Genomic DNA, 20840 nt, shown 5'->3' on the forward strand with positions numbered 1-20840 from the left:
CTGCAATTCTGGGCATATCTGCTTGAAAGTTCCACATTAATTGGAAGTGCGGGGCTTCCCTCTAAGCAACGTCGAGTCATTCCTCTGTACATTGCCGTACGAATGGCTCGAAGCCTCAGGGGAATTTCGCCTTTATAGCGCTTCCTTTCTGTTATGGGCAAGCCTTGCGGTTTAGTCCCGCCCATCTGCAGAGCTGAGAGCACATGGGAGGAGAATGCCCAGCTTGCTCTCGGCCGGGGGCGCCCGCTGCGCCGTTTAGGAAAAGCGGCAGCCTAGGCAGCCGGGGGCTCTTTCCGAGCGCGGCCCTCCGCACGCCTGCAGTTGGCTGCTGGGCGCGGCCGGAGGTGTGGGCAGGCCGAAGCCCTCCTTTCGTGGCGGCCGCTCCGGGGAGGTGCCGGCTGAGCGAGCGCTGCGCGGAGCCGCTGCAGCTCGCGGGCCATGGCGAGCCTGAAGGAGGAGCTGCTGAAGCCCATCTGGCATGCCTTCACCGCGCTGGACCTGGACAGGAGCGGCAAAGTCTCCAAGTCCCAGCTCAAGGCAAGTTCAGCGCGCCCCCAAGACGAGGGCGGAGGGGCGGCAGCCTCTGCTCTCCCGCGGCCGCTTTCTGCCTTCCTCGGCGGCGCCTCCGCGACGCACTTCCCCTTTTTCGGAGCACCCTCGGCGACTCCTTCTGGCCTGGGCCGAGGGGGGAGAGCGAGGGCGGACTGGCTGGCGTGGCACAAGCCTGCTGGCTAAGCAGGGCTGACAGGCACATCCCAGACATATTCTCCTAGAAGGCCCTTTCATGCGCCTTTTTGGGTTGAATAGAAAGGGGTCGGGTGGGGGCCCCCTATTTTCCTTCACCTCACTGGTTCTCAGAACTAAGGTGTTGTATGGGGGAGAGGAGGTAGTACCTACAATCCGTGATGCCATCAGGTGGGATGGCGGCGGCCGCCTGTATTGAGAACGGCTGCCCTTGGTGGGCTTTCTCCTTCGGTGAAAATCTGGTAGGGTCTCTTGGAGGCTGTTCGCAGGGTCTGGGAGTGGCAACTCTGGACTGGGCTGCGTTTTTGACCCCCCCCTTCCCGAAACAAGGGAGGTGAAGGAGTTTCTTATATTAAGAAAGCTTTCCCACATAATGAACAATATAGGAACATAGGAAGCTGCCTTACACTGGTTCAGACTCTTGGTCTAGGACCCTAAGTAAACCAGTTTTGTTGACACTGATTGGCAGCAAAGATTTTCCAGGGTTTAAGGAAAGCGTTTTCACAGCCTGGAGATACTGGATTGAACCTGGAGCCTTGTGCGTAACTGGCCTGTTTTTTTTACCACTGAGCAACACTTATTCCCTCTTTCAGTAACAGGGACTGGGATTATGGCACTTTTGGCTGTGAACAGAGTTCGATCCCATTACAAGACCATTTAGTGAAGGTATTGCTTGAAATGGGTCATTTCAGCTTTCTGTATCTCCAGAGGTGGGTTTTCATTTTTCTTGGCACAGATGAGTGACCTTGCTGTTTTGAAATGGAGCAAGTTCTTTTGGGCTCAGCAGTGTATGAATCCAAAGCAGGCTGGTCCATTCAAACAAAATCCCCAGGGTACAATAAAATTATAGGAACTGATCAGTGTTGCTAATTCACTATGTATTTTTCAAGTCATCAGAATATGTTATCAGGAAGCATGTCCTACAGAAAAAAAATAGCAAGCATAAATAGCTTCCTTTTTTTTCTTGATGTTCTGATAAAGATGTTAGGTAGTATCTTAGTGTTGTTCTTTGGAATGGCTGTTCAGAATCTTAAACAAATTAAAAGAATATATAAAGGATGGTAAGCCACTAGGGTGGCTTTTACATCTTATCTGTTACATTTAATTTGAGGTATTGCACTCTGGGCCACTTGACACAACCAAACAGTGAGATGGGAACAGTGTGTGAATGTGTATTATATTTACACCAGTTTTCCATGCCATGATTGCATCTCACAGATCAGGGCATATTCACTGTGCCAGCACAAAGGATGAAATCTTTCAAAATGTAGGTGTCCCATAAATAGTGCAACTAAAATATTTGAGTAGTCTTAGGTTACACCCCCCACACCTTTTAGGTTATACTGTATATACAGTTATATAAGGCAACTTGTGTATAAAACAAGGTTGATATTTTGGGCTGTTTTTCTGATGTGTATTATATGTCAGGCTTATAAGAGAACCCCCAATTTTTGCTTCACTATTTTCGAGTTCATGGGGCATCTTATAGGCCAGTATATACAGGTGTTTGTCAGCTGGAAGCTTCTAGTTAGTTGCTTCGGGAAAGCTCCTCTTCTCAGCTGCTTCTGCTGCCAGCCCGGAATGGTGTGCAGCTCCCCCACAAGGGTGGGTGGATGGGGCAGGCATCAGACTTGGAACCAGGTGTGTGGCTGCACATGATGTGACATGATGCAGGATTAACTCCCTCCGCGCAGGGAATGCTCTCCTTTCCGGCTGCCGTCCTGGCTGGTCTGGAACAGCATGGTGCCTCCCAGTAAGGGTGGATGGGTGCCAGACTCGGAACCAGGTATGTCGCCACACAAGCACCCTGCAGGGCGATGTGGAAGACAAACTACAGTAAGGGAACATTTTCACCTGGCATATGAGATGATACCCGATTTTTGCTTTGCTATTTTCATTTTCAAAGGTTGTCTTATATGCCAGTATATGGTATCTTAAACTGCTGGGTCTGTTCTGGGATACAGAACCATTTCTTGGTGGGGGTGAAATTATGCCTTCACTGGGTCCTCTGTGGGAATAACCATGTGAGTGGGCATGGCTACACCTGCTGACACATTTGCCCTGCCCTGCCCTGCCACAGAGAAGGGGAGCTGGCTAAGTGTATGGTGTAGCCATTATGCAGCGGAATCAGTGCAGACTGAAGATTGCACTGATCCATTCTACTGCTTGATCATTTGAATTTCTCCTCTGTGGCTGGCCTTAGGTGGCAGAATTTAGATTACTGTTAAAAGGCAGCAAAATGTTAGTAATTTTGCTTCTTATCATAGGAGGAGAGATACTTTCAGGTTGAACACATGCATTGCTTGCAAATCATTGCAGGTTCAATCTCTGGCATCTGCCAGTAGGGCTGGGAAAGACCCCATCTGAAAATTGAGAATTCCGTATATAAGCAGAATTCAATCAGACACATTAAGTGTCTGATTCACTTTAAGGTGACTTCCCTGCTTGTTCCTAAGTTTTACCACTTTGGAGGCTGCTACATGTCTTTTCCATCTTGTCTTTGCATTGTCTCTAGGAGTAGTCCATTATGTTACTTACTGTAATAATGGCCACTAGGGAACAGATAACTTATCTTTGATAAGGAATAATAGGGAGTCATTGTGTGTGGTGGAATGAGCTTGGGTTTCTGGAAGAGTTTAGGAACATAGGAAGTGGTCTTATGCATACCAGGTCAGACTATTTTGTTTCTCTAGCTCATATTGCATATCCTGTAGCTGTCAAAGGTCATGGGGAACCGTCTTTCCCATCATCTGCCCCCAGATTTTTTAAACTGGCCATGCTGCCAGGGTTGAAGCTGAAAGCTTTTCTAGGTAAATTATTTGCTCTGCCTCTGAGCTGCAGCTCCTCTTCCAGTGTTTAGAACAATCGGACACAGAGAAGTGGGTTAGAAGGTTGCTTTGAAAGAAAGGCAGCATAATACTCATATAAGTATTTTATCATGTAGACCCTTTCCTTCTTCCTTCTCTTTAAAATTGGTTAGGTGATCAGGCATGAATAATGAAATCAGACAGGAACAATTATTGGGATAAAGTCTAGATTTGGATCATGCTGTCTCTGTTGTAATGTCTTTTCAATTCTTGGAGAATTAATTATAATTGCTGTTATTGTTGTAGATCTTTCAGTTGACTACAGATGTATAACACATATTCTAGGATATTTCATGCCATGATTGGAACTGCTAGACACAGTTGTAATAGGGCTGATTAATACACACATTTTACTATAGCAATTCTCCTGTTTTTGTGTTTTGTATCCAACAAGTTTGACGTCATCTTTTGCACCAAAAAAAGTATTAGATCCTGCCTCCACCCACTTCAAATACTGGCTGTAGCCAGCACTTTCTTTCTATCCCAGCGGCCCATGACATTCAGGCATCCAAATAAAAAGGACTGGCTTTGTTTTTAGCTTAGTGTGAAGCCTGCCAAAAGGAGAGATAGATTCTATACTGTTCTCTTGTTGGAGCGCTAACAGGAGAAGTAGTCAAGAGGCTCCATTCTTTTTTCTTGCCACATGGTCTGGATAGTGTTTTGGACAGAATTCTCATACAGCTTGTGGGACTTTGATCAGCAAATCTGGGCACACTTCATTAGACTCTCTTGGCCCTCAATTTCTCTGCTCAAGCCAGCTGTAAAAAATGTTTGAATAGAACTCTACACCTGTGCAGTGACTCAGACAGTAGGTCATTGTAATGATCACTAGGTCAGCTGTAGTGTATTCTTTTGCTGGCCAAACTGTGAGCCCTGTGAATAGTTCAGAGCAGTATTTCTAACTGCATAAAAAGACCAAGGGGCTTAGATCTGGGGTAGGAACAAATTTATTTCTGAACTCTCTTCTGTATTTGTGAGATGATGTAGTATTCCACAAATTGTCTCTACACTTAATTTTGATGTCCATGTGTGGTGGTTTGTGTAGTCCTTGTAGCTGTACTTCTCAGTTCAGCCTTCCCCAACCTAGTTCCCTGCAGATGTTCTGAACTACAATAGCCATGCTGGCTGTGGATGATAGGAGTTCCATTCCATACATTCAGAGGGCACAGATTGTGAAAGACAATTATTTAACATCATTTAGCATAATGTGGACATGCAGGCTTTAATTCTGAGTAAAAAACTCAGCCCTAGATTCAGTATGCTGAGATTGTATCTTGGAATGTCAGAGTGGGAGTAGCAGCCTGTTGTGCCTACGCATTCATGGAGCCCACCTCTCATGCAAGGGGACTTGGTTGCTTCTAAAAATAAGCCAAGTGGAAACACTTGTTTCTGGAATGGGGCAGGTCACCAGAGCTTGCAGGAGAGAGAGCTCCACTGACCAATTCCATCTGGAAATGAGCATTTCCACCCATTTCCCTGGTTATTTTTAGAAGCACCAAAGCCATGTTGTGCATTTCAGGGTTGTACTATGCCAAAATTTGCACTGCTGGATGATAATGCTTTATCGCATAGTACCGATTCAGTTTAGTTGTTATCTTTTATTGTAGTTTAAAAATAAACATTGTCTTTAGCTTTGTTCCTGTAGTCTACTTGTGCGTTTAGACTTTGGTATAGTGCATGATTCTGGATGCAGCTAGGTCAATTCTTTTATGACTCTACTGCTGGCACTGTGTAAATCTTCCTGTAATGCTTGTTTTGCACGTGGTAGTTTGGCCTGTAGTTGATAAGCTATATTTGGAATTGACAGAAAAAGGCATTACAAGTGTCAATAGGATTAAGCATGCGGAGATACCACAAGCAAAATCTGCTGATTTTGGGACTTAGGCTCAAACTGCACTTTTCTTTAAAGACATAGCTAGAAGTGTGCTCTGGATTGCAACACTGGTGTGTGGGGGCTTCAGTCCTTATCAGGTGGTCCTTATCAGGATTGGAGAGCCTGTGCCTGCAATTTATTTTGATCCATTTATTTCAATAGATGCTTAATTTCTTTTTTACTTTTCATGTTCAGTGGCAATAGGTTAATGATCTTACTTCTCTCTCTTAACCTTTCATTGTCCTGCAGAGGCAAAGTCTGTAACATTTTAGCAAATTGAAAGCGTTTGGGAGGAGGGAATGGGACACACACCGCTTTATTTTTTGTGCAGTTCTTCAGGTCAGAATCTGAATCACTGAGATGAATCATACCTTTTGTTCAAAGAGGAAGGATTGGTATAATTAATAGAAACAGTGAGGCGAGACTTTGCAGACATAGACAAGGAAGTTCTACAATTATAACTAGTGGAAAGTCAGTGACATTGTTGGCAGAGCTATATTAAAAGAATATACTTCTTGCACTTTTTCAGTATAATGGGGAAGTGCCTGTCTTCTAATTCATTTACTGCTTGTAATAAGTGAACCACCTAGACATCTATGTTCTTGAATTTCAAGGTTCCATCACTGAAGCACAGAACATTCTGTGTTGCTTAGCAACCACATGAAACGAGAAGAATGAGAATTACTGATGAAGTTTATTCCTGTTTAAGAGAAGCCTAGACTCTTAATACCCTCATTTAATTCCTCTTTTGAAAAACACGATTGCTCAGTAATGTAAATTATATGAAAATCCAAAGAGGGTTTATATTTTTGTCCCTGGCAGATTTAGTGAGAGAATAGATAAGCAAGACATCTGAAGCCAAAATCCTGTGTACTTTTTTTCATCTAACATCTTTCTCTTAGTGCAGCTTCACAGAAATAATTTTACTTTTTTCCCCAGGCACTTCTAGTTCTTGCTGCTCCTACTGCTGCTGGTTGTCACAATGCTTCACTGAAGCTTGGCTTCATTTTCCTTAAGATTATTTGTCAAAATTCTTTTTCTCATACTTGCTGTTTTTGCTATTTCTCCAAGTCCTACATTGGTACTATGGATTACTTTGGGGCTTTAATTTGGCAGCTGTACATTAGAAGCAGAATTTGCCTGTTTGCTAGGTATACACACTGATACTAAAGTATCTCCTCCACAGAACTTCAGTAGTGTATGACATTAATTCATATTTAGACAAATCTTATGCATGTTTATCAGAGGTAAAATGCATTTTCAGGGAAGTGTGGCTCTTAGTGCAATGTCTACTCAGAAGTGTCTTTCAAGTTCTGTGTGGTTTACTCTGAAGTAAGTGGGTATATTGTTCATAGTATTCTAATTCCACCTCTCAAAATTAAGTCTCCAAAAGACAATTTGCAAGGTACAATTATGCAACAATAAATATGGAGTGCAATTAACTAAAGTAGCAGTATAAAACATTTCTTAAAGTAACTGCAACAGTTAGAACTCTTTATCAAATAAAGATTTGCTTCCTTCCATTTAAAAGAAGAGAAGCCTCCACATCTTCAAGCCCTGTTTAAAAGCAGTCAAGAAGGGAAAGAGATTCACCTTGTGTGATAGGGCATTTTGTATGATTTGGGCTACCATAGAAAAGGCCCTGTTACTTCTGCCTGCCAACCTAATAGTTGTTATCAGCAGATATGCGAGTGTGGACTTCATGGACAATCTTGAGATATGGACAGGTTCATACAGGTTCTGATGGTCCTTCAGATAAATTGGTTCCATATTGTTTAAGGTCTTAAAGATGATCGCCGGGATTTTAAATTGAGCATGGAAATGTACTGACAACCAGTGCAGCTGGTACAGAACTGGTGTTACATGTTGAGCTTTCCAAAGTGTCATTAAAGACAGACTTAGTGACTTTTAGACCTGTATTGGCTCAGATAAGATATTTTGACAAAGCATATAGAATGCCTCATGCACTTTCCATTCTCATTCTTGTCATGGTTCAGGCCAAATTAGAGATGATGCATGAGATCCATGAATGATCTCCCAACATGCTTTTAAAAGCTTAACAGCAGCTGAAAGGATTTGGTAATTAAGATAGCCTTTTCTACAGCTTTCAAGGAAGTCAAGCCCTGAAAAAATGTCCCCTATGTCCTGCTAAGCCTTAAAAAGATGTTAGGAAATCTATCATAGGTTTCTTGCATCACACAGCTTGGACTTTAACTCGAATCTTAATTGAAATTAGTAATTCTGTCCATATTTGGTGGATTTTATCTTCCTTTGAAAGCATAATCTTTGATATTAAACTGAAATTTCATCTACATTTCATTCATATCCTGTCTTTTTCCTACAAAGGGCTCAAGGCAGCTTACATCATTCTCCTCCTCCATCTTATCCCCACAACAACAACCCTGTGAGGTAGGTTGGGCTGAGAGTCTGTGACTGGCCCAAAGTCACCCAGTTGGCTCCATGGCTGAGCGGGGACTAGAACCCAGATCATCTGAGTCCCAGTCCCATGCTCTTAACCACTACGCCACACTGGCTCTCATTTGATTAATCTAATTCTGTTTGGACTTAATTTCCTAAGATTTCAGACTGATTTCCTCTGCATTTACTGTGCATATGACAATATGCATCTTTATAGAGCCATAATCTTTCTCTGAAAGCTGATTATATTTCACTTATTGTAAGTGTTTGGACCAGCTTGCATTGTGCATCTTTACTCTACTCTGGCATTTAGCAAAATAGCAGAAGTGAAAATAAAGGCTTTAATTTTGGCAGCTTCTTTTTAGAGGCAGGTACTTGGGTTTCCTGAGAGAAGAGTATTTTGCTAAATGTGGTTGCATTTTTTCTGCTGAATAGTATTTTTGCTACAATGTAAAAGAAAACATTGTGTTAAAATAATAGCCAAAGTTCCAAATCTAAACATATATGCATGCATTTAACCTTCATTGAACTCTGTGGGGTTGTATGTATTTAGGTTGGGGGATTAAAGGTGCATTTCTATGCTCCCCTATGTTGTCTGGTGGTCATAGAATTATTCAGACTTTGAGGGAGCATATTTTCTGTTCACTTCAGAAGAACTCAGTCCTATTCTGGTCTGTTACTGTTCCTGGTTTCCTAGGTGAAAGAGCTTGAAGACCCTAACTTGTTTGTCTCTATTTTTCAAAATACAGATAATGGATGCCTCCTTAGTTCCAACGTTCACTTATTTATTTACAGAATTTGTATACCACTTCATATCTAAGCAGATTCTAGAGTGATGAACAGTATAAAACTAAAACAAGTAAAATAATATAACAGCAATGTTGTCTTTAATATATTATTACTAGTGGTGCTATTGCAAGTGTATTTTTCATCATTAAAAATCCTGTTTGCGCTATTACTCGATGTGTACAGTTTTGTTATGTTGCTGCATACTTACTGATTTACTCTGTTTTTTTAATAGGTCCTTTCTCACAACTTGTGCACATTGCTAAATGTTCCACATGATCCAGTGGCTTTGGAAGAGCATTTTAGGGATGATGATGAAGGACCTGTTTCCAATCAGGGTTATATGCCTTATTTAAACAGATTCATCTTGGAAAAGGTATGTGTGTCTCTGTCCCTGAGTACACTTTGACTTTTAGATTCTTATTTTTAATTAGAAGTAATGTTTTTGTTATCCAGTAGTAAAAAGTAGAATTCAGAAAAAGATAAAAATTAACATGATCTGTGAAGTGAGCCAGTGTTTAGAAAATACAGAGAAGTATTTCAGATCAAAAAACCTCCAGAGTCACTGATACAGAATGGCCTTCCAGACTGATTTATGGGAACAGGAGTAAAGGAAGCTAACCAGACCTGGTGGGATGGTACTTTTTCCTGAATCACCAAAATTTGCATGTCAGTTTGCAGTTGAGTTGAACACATGGAAGTCATGTTTTTCCCTGGATCTCCAAGGTGTGTATATGTGGTAAAAAGAACAAATGAGGCTTTTACATCAGGAATGCTACTTGTACATGTAGCATCCAGACAGATACATGTTTTTGCCATGTGTGAAGGTATACGTGAGAATTTTGTGATAGGCCTAAAGGATAAGGTCCCAGACTTGCGACAACCATCTTGTGGCTGTGACCACTCTTAATACTGCAGTTTGCTGTTATTGATTGGATACTCTTAGAAAACAAGAGAGAGGATGTAGAACACTCTCACAAAGTCTGTCCTAACCTCACCATAAAGTGTTTTTTTTTTTTTTGCTTAGGATGGTCAGGAGAACAGAGAGTGAGGTTCATATAAACCAGCTACAGTTTAATGACACGAAGCACTACTTTTTTTCACAAAGGCAAAGTTTATGAATGAAGGAAATCCAAGAAAAGCAAACTTCCTTGTTTTGTAGTTATACTTTACTGAAATGAGGCTTTTAAAAAAATATGTGCTCTCTTTTAACTGTTCATGTTCTCTTTGACGGATTTCTGTTTTTTCTGAAGTGTTGATGATTTGCTGAAGACACCCATCTTTAAGCCAGTAATCATTGGCTTCTTGTTTTAGATATTAAGAGTGGGGAAGCCATAGTATCATTTCACAGCTCCTCCTTTTCCCTGCCACATTTGTCAACTGATGGTGTCAACCACCTCTTAAGTATAAATTATGGGAAATCAATTCTTTCCCAATCATTCTCCATCACTACCACAGAAGGGTAATTGAACTATGAAACCCCTTTAAGCAGAGTCACTGGTTCATTTATTATTATGATATTATATTGCATTTCCATCTCACAGTTTTCTATCTCACTGTAGTGTGCAGTCAAGTATTTAAATGTAATACATGATGTGAGGACATGGGATACAATACACAGGGAAGATACTGTAGCCTTAACAAAAATCTCCCAACCCCACCTTGCAGGGATCCTTAGGAAAAGAACTTTGCACTGGTCCCAATGGAAGGCTTGTCCCCTGCAAGGCTACTTGCAGAAGGTGGGCAATTTTCATCACAGTAGCTGCTGGGGAGAAGATTACAATTCCCTCTGCTGTGCACTTTAATTCTGTGATCCTTGGAAATCCCCACCCCACATACAGACACATACACATGTGGACTGGGTTTGGACAATCAAGAAAAGAAAATAGTCACCATGATTTATTTTCCTGTCCATGCATACAGCCCTCACACTGCCATATTACTGGAGCAGTAATTTGGCAGTGATTTAAAAACTATCCCAGAAAGCATTATTTATTCTAGAATTACAGGGTAGATTCAAACTACTCCTGTGCTTGCCAGATTACTGGACATGGCAAACCAAGCCTGGTGAATATAATTATGGTATTTTACTGGCATGCAGTGGGCATGTATGGGGCACATAATAATCTATGATGCCTTATTTTTCTTCTCCAATCATGTGAACTTGCCCATACTATCACAGTTCTAAAATAATGACTTAATTGCATGCTGTTCGTTTTAACATGTTACTTGACCTTTAGCTACTTAAAGCACACATACCATATTGATGCCAGGTATAGAAACAGACACAATAGCTCCTTCTCCCAACCCCCACCCTCCAAGCTTAGGTTTAAGTCTTTCCCAGTCCTGTTACACACATCTTAACCAGAGATGCCAGGAATGAACTTAGGGCCTTTGGCATATGACTGGAATACAGCCTCTTACTGTACATGGCCTGTTCTTAGTGAATTGGGCACCTCTGAAAACAAGTTTTGTTAATGGGATGGCTTGCATGCCAGTGCTTTTTGGATCAGTACCTTCATACCAACTGATTTTCATTTATCTTCACACTGGGAAGAATTTCTCAGAAAATAAATGTTAGTATTCTATATGACTAGGATCAAAGCCTCATAAATATTTTCCTCACTGCTCTGTTTGGTTGAAAATGAGAAAATTTGGCCAGCTGTATTCAGTGCATTGTTCTGTTTTTTCCAACTGGTGCCCATTCACAGATTAGTCCAGATCATTTTCCTGTGAGCAATAGTGACAATTTGTGCAAGAAAAAACAAGAAACTCTTGGTTCAACAGGAAATCTGTTATCCTGCTTCACATCTCCCACGTAAATCTCATTGACCACACCGGTCAAGCTCTCAAAATAGTTCCTCTTGTGCTCCTGATTGCAAATGAATTATTTATCTAGCTCACTGGGGAGAGTAGTTGTCCTTTAACAGAGTTTACATTGTTGAGTTAAGGGAGCATGGAGAAATGCCCAGACTGGCTATTCAATAAAGGGGAAGTTTGCGTCTTTTTGCTTCTTTGTGCTGGAATATTGAATTGCTGCTACCCTTAATTAACAGTAAGCTGTGCTAAATCAAAAGGTGTCTTGAAGGCTCATGGTTTTGACTAACTTCAGTTTGAAGGATCACGCTCAAGACTGAGTGACAGTCTATTCCACATTAATTCCGCCTAGTCTTCATGGCAGACAAGGAACATCAGTGGTGATTGACTTGCCACTGCTCTGTCAGCAAATTTGCAGTCACCCTCAAGACACAAAAGAAGATTTGAGAGAATGATGCATTCAGTCTGAAGTAGCAGCCAGTACTGGCACAGACATTCTTCCTTGAGCAATTTGTACAGCTGGCTCTGCCCAATTTTAAATACGGAGTATAAGAACGAGGCCCACAGATCAACATGTGATATAGCTTCAGCTTTCCTGTGAAAGAGTTTTCAGTGGCCTTGCTGCTGTCACCAGTACATTGTATAGTTTTTTGCTTTGTCTCTTTAATTTTTTCTTTTAACTTTAGCTTTGCTTTGCTTTGACTAGGTTCAAGGAAACTTTGACAAAGTTGAATTCAATAAAATGTGTTGGACTCTGTGTGCCAAAAAGAACCTTAAGAGAAATACCTTGCTCCTTACTGATGAGGATGCTTTTAAAGTATGGGTCATCTTCAATTTTCTATCTGAAGATAAATATCCACTAATCATCGTACCAGAGGAGGTAGGAAATAACTCTTTTATGTATTCAAATAATCCTCCAGCTGTATCTAAAATGTATGGGTTTTTCCGGCATTTATTGTTCTGTTGCAGTTGGTGGAAAAATAATATTGACTAGTAGTAGTATTCTGAAAATGAAGCATGTAATTCTCTTGCTTGCTTTATTCCCAGATTATTAACATGATCCAGAGAGGTTCCTAAGCTCAGGCACAGAGGTTGCTCTTTCTCAGTACCCATTTTGTTCTTGACTTCCGTGTAATATTTCTTTATTTATGTATGTTATTTTAAAAAACATTTATATCCCACATTTTCTCCACTTGCAAGGAATCCATGGTGGTTTATGTGGTCTTCCTCCTCTCCATTTTGCCTTCAAAGCATCCCTGTGAAATAGATTAGGGGTTGAAAGTCACTGACTGCCCAGAGCCACCCAATGAATGCACCTGAGCCTATGGAATGCACTCCCCAGAGAGGTCCGCCTAGCGCCGTCGTTATTTGTTTTTCGGTGCCAGGCTAAGACCTTTTTATTTCAACAATATTTTAATAACTTTTAACATCAGTTTATAGGTTTTAATCTGCAGCCGGGGTGGATCTGGATTTTATGTGCATTATGTTTTATTTTATGTAAGCCTTCCCAAGGCTATGCGATGGGACGGCATACAAATACTCTAAATAAATAAATGAGCTTTAAGGCCAAATAAGGACTAGAAGCTGGATCTCCTGTGTCCCGGTCCAGTGCTCTAACCATCACACCACACCTGCTGTCACATTGCTTTTAAAACTTGCCTTATTTTCAAAAGCAGTTGGCCATGTGTCTGCTCTTCTTGAAAGAAAAACTGAAAACTATGCACACAACTGGTTTTAATGGTTCTTTGGATTCTAACCTTTGTTGTGATGCCATATTTTAGACTGTGAGCCCACAGGTAGATGACGTGCTTCAAAAATATATTGTAAATTCTGTAAGTTCTTTATAAAATATGCTGATAATGCCTTGTCCTCAATGACCATGGAAATAATTCTGAGTCCATTGGTGAAGAACTGTTTGAGACAGAGCACTAGTCTTAGCTCAACCCCTTTCCCATAGTCTCTTGATATTTAGAAAAACCAAAGATGTATCTCAAGCACCTGGTTGTTTCTAATGTCTCATGTCCACTAATGCTACCATGGCACAATCTGCACCCACAGTGCAGACTCGGGCAGCTCACCCCTCCTGTTTCTTTGCTACCTTCCTGTCAGGCATAGGATCACAGGAAGGCTTGAAAGGTTGAGGTCCTGTGTGCATGTCAGGCTCTCCACGTTAAAACGAGGTACTGCTTTGGCTTCTTGTCTAGTGGTCACCGAATCAAAGCCATAGGTATGTGGCTTTCTAGCACTATGGCCAAACAAGGTTCTCATTTGTTCATTGATTATTCACAGTCGGTTACAAAGTGATGTCACGGTTTGTTGACAATGTTTAACTATAATCACCCCTAAAATAAACACCTTAGCCTTTGTCTGTAAACATGCATATACTTACATACATTGCCACAAATGCCTGATTAAACAGTGTGTGCCTTTTAAAGATAAACGTTGTTTTAAGTATCTTTAGTTCTGTTCTGTTTTTCTATTTTAGCAGTTGAACAATAGAAGCAGTGGTTGGCATGTTTCCAAAGTAAGCAGGAGAAAGCTTGACAGAACTCACTTTTTTCTCAGTATTGTTAAACAGCAGTTGAAACTATGAAGCAATAATAACATTCTGGCACAAGAGGGCACACGTGGTGGCAGACCATGGAATTTCTTTTTCTGCAGGAATGGATTCTTGAGGACATAAGAAGAGCCATGTTGGCCAGACAAAGGGTTCACCTAGTCCAGCATTCCGTTCCCATAGTAGTCCAAGAACACCTCCAACCCAAGTACCCCAGCAGCTGGTGTATATATATGGAAGCAGCATATAGTCATCAGGACTGCTAGCTATTGGTAGGCTCCTTCTCCATGAATGTGTCCATTCCTCCCCAGAGCAATCCAAATTGATGGCCATCATTACATCTTATGGAAACAAATTCCATAGTTTAACTGTGTGCTGTGTGAAAAAGTCTTCCTTTTTTCTGTCCTGTATCCCCTGCTTCATGGGAAGATCCCAGGTTCTAGTATTATGGGAGAAGGAGAAAAATGCTTTGCTTTCTACTTTGTGCTCACCATGTATAATTCTGTACAGCTTTATCATGTCCCCCTTAGTTGCCTTTTTTAGCCAGACAATCTCAGCTATTATAACCATTTTTCACAGGGGAGTTGTTCCACCCCTTTGATAGTTTTAGTTGCCTTTTTCAGTGGTTTTGCTTACTTTATAATGTTCTTTTTTTGGTCCAGTGACCAGAACTGTACATAATATTCTAAGTGCAGTCACAGCATACATCTGTACAAGGGCAGTATGACATTGGGAGTTTTATTCTCAATTCCTTTCCTAATTGTGTCTAACTCTGAGTTTGCCTTTTCATAGCAGCCACACACTGGAATGGCATTTTAATGGCACTGTCTACCACAACCCCAAGATCCCCTTCTTGGTTACTCACTGCCTTCTCAGAGCATATTAACTCATAGTTGAAATTGGGATTTTCTTTCTTTTGCCCCAACATGCATTATTTTACACTTGCTTATACTGAACCTCAGTCAGCCTTTTAGTGCCCATTCTTCCAGTTTGGAGAGATTAATTGGAGCTCTTCACAATCCTTTTTGGTTTTAACTGCCCTCAGTAGTGGGAGGTCATCAGCAAACTTCACTACTTTAATACTCATTCTTAATTCCAGATCATTTATGAATAAGCTGAAAAGCATTGGTCTTGATGCAGATCCCTGTGAAACCCCACTGTTATAGCCGTCCTCTATTCTTTAACCAGTTAGTGATCCATAAGAGGACCTTCCCTGTTATTTCATGACTACTTAATTTGCTCTGGAGACTTTCTGAAGTCTTCATCAGATGTCTTTTGGAAGTCCAAGTTAATAATCTCTACTGGATTATTTCTGTCCATGTATTTATTGACTTTCTTAAAGAACTATGAAAGAGTAGAGCTTTTGAAAAACAGATTATGACATACAGCTTTTATAGGGCAGTAGAATGTTCTGCAGTTAAGAAAATCGTTGGATATGCATGGAGAAGCTGTGCTAGTTAGTCAGTTTGCTTACTGCATTTATATCTTGCCTTTCCTCCAAGAAGCCTCTCCATTTTTTCCCCACAACCAACCCTGTGTGGTTGGTTAGGTTGAGGGTTGGAGTCATCCAGTGAGCTTCATGACCAAGTGAGGACAAGAACCCAGGTCCCCTGAGCCCCTGTCCAGCACTCCAGCTGCCATGCCAGACTGGTGGTTGCTTATGGTCTCATTCTTTTCTGACCTTGTTAAACATAGCAGCCTATGCCCTTTTCCTTAGTTTGAGAGATGTTGGTTGGGGACATGCAAATAGGTCTGAGATAAGTGTATGGATGTGTATAGTGTTGCTTGATGTCTTAAAAGTGCTTATGGCTCCCAAAAACAGGAATGAAAGAAGCAGTGGTATTTCCTCATACCATTACTAGAAGAGGAGTTGTTTTCAGGTGTACTGTCTTTCAAGTTTGAAGTTGCAGATTCCACAAATTTGTCTCTTTAACTCCCTTCCCCCCCCCCCCCCCCCCCCCCCACACACACAGTCTTCTGACTGTGTGTTTGCTACCCATTCCAGGACTACCATGGCAAATGAAGATTTCAAATGAATTCCTGATACATTTAAAGAACATGTCTTGGCATTTGCAGTCTTGCCCCATCTGCCTTGCAATATCTATCTGCCAGCCATGTCACCTTCTCATCACTCCTTTAGTGTGCATGAAGAGGGGCCCTATATTCAATTTGACCAATGTCTATAATGTTCTTCCTGATTTAGCCCAGAATTCACTGGGTTTGTAGGAACTCTACATGCATATGTTGGTATGCCTGTTGAGCCCCTTATGATTCTGAGGAATGTGACCAGAATACAAAATTCTCTTTCTGGGTCTACAGAGTTGCCCTGACTATGTGCAGTACAGTTTTTTTAGATTTCCAGAGAATGATACTCCAACTCCAGGTTTACTAAGAACAAGATTGTTTATTATTGCAATAATACCAAACAAGCTAGCTAGGTGGGATTCCAATCAGCTGGGTTCAAAGAGAAAAAGCAGAATCCCCCTTGAAAGCAGTCTGAACTAAAGTACAAAAGAAGTGGCTAGCCTTTATAGATTATAAATTTACAGTATTGTCATGCATGCATGCATGCAGCATTCTACACAATTAAAAGGTATGATTACAGGACTAATATTGTTTACACAGGTGTTAAGAAATAATGAGGCATAGTGAGCTACTAAGTATTCCTGTCTGGATGGCAAAGGTTTCATCTCTGTCTGACATAAAAGCATAAGCTTATTATAACCTCTTGCCTGCAGGAGTAATGCCTGATAAGGAACATTTGAGGCTGTAGATATGCATTGTTCATGGCCCTCGTCCCATCTTAATATCAGAGAAACTCCTCAGCTTCATGAAAGCAGACTGTCAGGGTCAGGGGAATGCTGACTAAAGCCATATTGTACTGCTGTAAGCAACTATTCTTTAATGCCAAACAAAGCAAGCACTTTGAAGACCTATATAGGCTTATTTATTGGGGGTTAGACCTGTTACAGAAGCTGTGAACAGAAATCTTGGGTCAGGGATATCAACTTGGACAGCCTTAAAGAAGAATTAGACCAAATTGTGGAGGATAAGGATGACTATTAGTTATAATGGTACTAGTATCTTGGAACACCTGTTGCTGGGTTAGATGAGGAGGGCTTGTTATTGCATTCATATCCTGCTTGTGGACTTCCCATTAGGGCATCTGGTTGGCCATCATGGGAGCAGAACACTGGACAAGAGGGGCAAGATTGGTTTGATCCAGCATGGCTTTCATTATGACTGTCTGCTGAAGATAGTTGGGTCATTGTAAGCTTCTGAGTATATGTACATGATTCAGGTATGCAGGGAGCTTGGATAAACAGTCTCCCCTTGGGATTGTTTTCATGGACTATTAATCCCAAAGTTTAGCATAGCATCCCCTCTCCCCACCCTTTAGAGTCACTTTTCTTTACTCTGAATTACAGAGCAGGAACCTTTGACCACATGAACTCTGACACTGTGACAGTGGTCTATGAAGAGCCACTGTTCCCAGTCATTTTTAGCAGGATGGTTAGTTATTGTGTTTGCTCAAGGACTGTGTTTCTTTTGTGTCTTTGTACAGATTGAATACTTGCTTAGGAAACTGACAGAAGCCATGGGATTAGGCTGGCACCAAGAACAGTTTGAACATTACAAGATCAGCTTGGACACCAATTGGGAAGGTCTTTCTGCCTGGGAATTGATTGAACTCATTGGAAGTGGTCGGTTTAGCAAAGGAATGGATGGACAAACAGTGTCTATGGCAATTAATGAAGTCTTCAATGAACTTATATTAGATGTATTGAAACAGGTAAGATCTGCATAAAATGCAGAAAATACTAGAATGAATGATTAATATCCAGAGTCTTTTACATCTGTACACTATCCATAATTTTTAAGTGTTCTCAAAATGTTTGCACTAAGAAAAGCAAAATTCTGTGACCTACAGAAAAATAATTCATATTAATATGGCCTGAATGCCCTATTTTACATCAAATTAATCTGCTTTTGCTTGTCTTGTGTGGGACAAAGAAAAATAAAGGGACCTGATTGCTAGAAATCCTTCATTGTCTCCCCTGTGGCTTCTGTGACTTCACCACAATGTTAAAGTTCATATTTGCAGTCTTAACAACTAGAAGACTGTTTTTATTATTTTTTTAAAGGAAGTTCAGTTTCTTTAGGGTACTGCACTTTGTGTCCAGTATCAATTTCTACAGCTTTTCAGTGCAGTTAGAGAATGCACTATAGTCTTCCCATACCCACCCATTCTGCAACATCACCTCTAAATAAAGATTGAAAAGAATAATTCAAGTTTTCACGTGGTATTCTTAGCTTAGCTCAGGTTTGGGGAGGCTATTGACTACTAGGGAAATACAGCTACATTAAGCCATGTCAACACATTTCTAGTGGTTGTACATAAAGGGAAGGAAAGAAGAAGGGATGGTAATCAAAATGTTTACTGTATCATTTTTATTCATAGAAATGTGTCACTGCAGGTCACTCATATGATGGTGACCTTGTTTGGATCATACAGCATTCTGATTACAGTGACTGGGTTTGTGCTACTGGCCAACATGCTGATTACCTTGTCTTAATTTATGTCTAATATGTTGATGATTATCAGGGTTTTCATTATCAGGGTTTGTTAAACTACAGGGCAAGAAATTTTTGTAGAATTTTTGTAGAATTTCCTGAGTGGAACTTGGAAATTCTGCAAAAAAAGTGCGTGCTACTTACTGTGGTTCCTGAAGTGTGAATATGACTTGAAGCATGCAGTCATGTGGTAGGCTAAAGAGGAAGCAAGAATTGTCTCAGAGGTCCAGGTGCATGGGTGAGGTGGTGGCGGCAGTTTTCTTAAGTGAAGCACCAGTTGTGGTTTAGCGTCAGTGAAACTAAATCTGTTAAGCCTTGCTTCACATTTGACCCAAAGCTGTCAGTTGGTGCCTCAGCATTTCCAGGGAAATAATACTCTTTGTGCAGCACTGAACAGAAATATCTTTTAACTAGTTCATTTAATATAGATTCTGATTAAATAACCATAAGAGGATGTGCTATACTGTTGGATGGAAGTTGATGGACTAACCAATTTTATTCCTGAAGCTGGAATATTTTATGCCTAAAGCAGCCTTTCCCAATCTGGTGCTTTCAGGTGTTTTGGACTTCAATTTATATGAGCACTAACCAGCATGGTCAAGAATGCTGGGATTTGTAGTGTAAAACATCTGGAGGGCACTGGGCTGGAAAAAGCTGTTCTAACGCAGGTAGGTGATTTAGCTTAAGAAAACAGATATTCTTATCTCAACATTTCCTGGACTTTGCAGAATTGGGAAAATGTGCCAGAATGGTTTCTCTTGTGGTTTTTACATGCTACTGGAAAATATTAAATTCTAAACAGCAAAACTTTTCTGCTTCCACCAGTTTTCACTCACAGGATATTATATATCCAGGTCTTTTCTTTTATGTAAAGCACCTTAATTTATCTTACCACAGATTCCTCTTTTATAAAGCAGCAGCTTCAAGGGGAACCTTTCAAGAAGTGAAAAAATTCTTGTGAGGCTAAGGAGCAGAGGGGATAGGGCACATAACTATAATTCTACTGAACTGCTTTCCTAAATTCTTGTCAGTAACCTTTCTAAAGCGAGCAGATTTAATGCTTATATAAATAATGGAATGGCCTGTCTTTAAACTTGCATTTCTCTCTCCTTCTGTGTGGTACCATTTTGAATAGCTTTACCCAAATTGGATAAACCCCAACAGGTATGTGTTTCACTCTTTTGAATGTACAGTAGAGCCATTTTGACACCTGTATCCATAATTAGAACCTAAGTAGTACATGTTGAAGGTAATCTGTGTACCTCAAGGGTCAAACACTTGTGTGTTTTGATTTTTAAAAATGAATTTCCTGTAGAATAGGAGGACAAAATATACTACCCCAACCCCATGGGGCCTTTATTGCCCTTCTAAACTTGGAAATGAGATATGATGTGAATACACAAGTATCTTGGGATTGCTAATCAAGATTTGGGAGTCCATCTTCACAAGAATTTATATGTTCATTCAGTGCATACATATTTTGAAGTAAACCAGTTGATGGAAGTTGGGGAGACCATCACTGCACTGTGTGAACTATGTGATACTTGTGTGAACCAGCATGCAATAGTAATATTTAAGCATGATTTAATATTAGTGTCAATCATGGCTTAATATTAAACCATGGTTTGACATTGCCTGAAGAAGCAGTCAGGAATGTAATGTTCATTCACATAAACAGGCTTGTAGAATTTTTGGCCACTTTTTAATTTCTAACTGGCATGAATTAGATGTCTTCACAGGAAAAGCATTAAATTATCTTGATGAACTTTCAGTAACTATACCTTTGAAATTTTATCTTTGAACATTTACACAGATTATATTAACAGACCTGATCCATGTCTGTTGAAAAAAGTACATCTCTGTTGACTGTGTTTGGATTTCAGATCAGAATTCTAAACCAGGAGTTCTAATGTTAAGTAAATTAATAATTTTATATTTTAAAGGGTTATATGTGGAAGAAAGGCCACAGAAGGAAAAACTGGACAGAACGTTGGTTTGTCTTAAAACCCAATGTTATATCATATTATGTGAGTGAAGATTTAAAAGATAAAAGAGGAGATATAGTACTGGACAGCAACTGTACTGTAGAGGTAAAAATAAATAAATGAAATGTTATACCCATGGGAATGTTCTCTTTTCTAGGAAGATGGTCACCAGGATAAATGAATTTTTCCCTTAAGAATTGTTTCTATCCCTTGAACTA

General features: G+C 40.5%; 1 protein-coding gene across 2 annotated transcripts in view; it reads left to right on the forward strand.

Moving 5' to 3' along the window:
- Positions 1-264: 264 nt before the first annotated feature.
- The window catches only part of SWAP70 (switching B cell complex subunit SWAP70), a 60825-nt gene continuing 40249 nt past the window's right edge, over positions 265-20840 (forward strand). Inside the window, exons 1-5 of one of the 2 annotated variants that reach the window (XM_044425796.1) lie at positions 265-537; positions 8924-9064; positions 12212-12385; positions 17628-17855; positions 20581-20727. In XM_044425796.1, coding sequence (XP_044281731.1) covers positions 439-537; positions 8924-9064; positions 12212-12385; positions 17628-17855; positions 20581-20727 — 789 coding nt within the window. In that variant the 5' untranslated portion in view covers positions 265-438. The remainder of the gene's footprint in view (positions 538-8923; positions 9065-12211; positions 12386-17627; positions 17856-20580; positions 20728-20840) is intronic. The other variant, XM_044425795.1, reaches the window with a different exon arrangement.

This window comes from Varanus komodoensis, unplaced genomic scaffold (genome assembly GCF_004798865.1).
Source record: "Varanus komodoensis strain SLA01 unplaced genomic scaffold, ASM479886v1 scaffold16, whole genome shotgun sequence".
Classification (NCBI taxonomy): domain Eukaryota; kingdom Metazoa; phylum Chordata; class Lepidosauria; order Squamata; family Varanidae; genus Varanus; species Varanus komodoensis.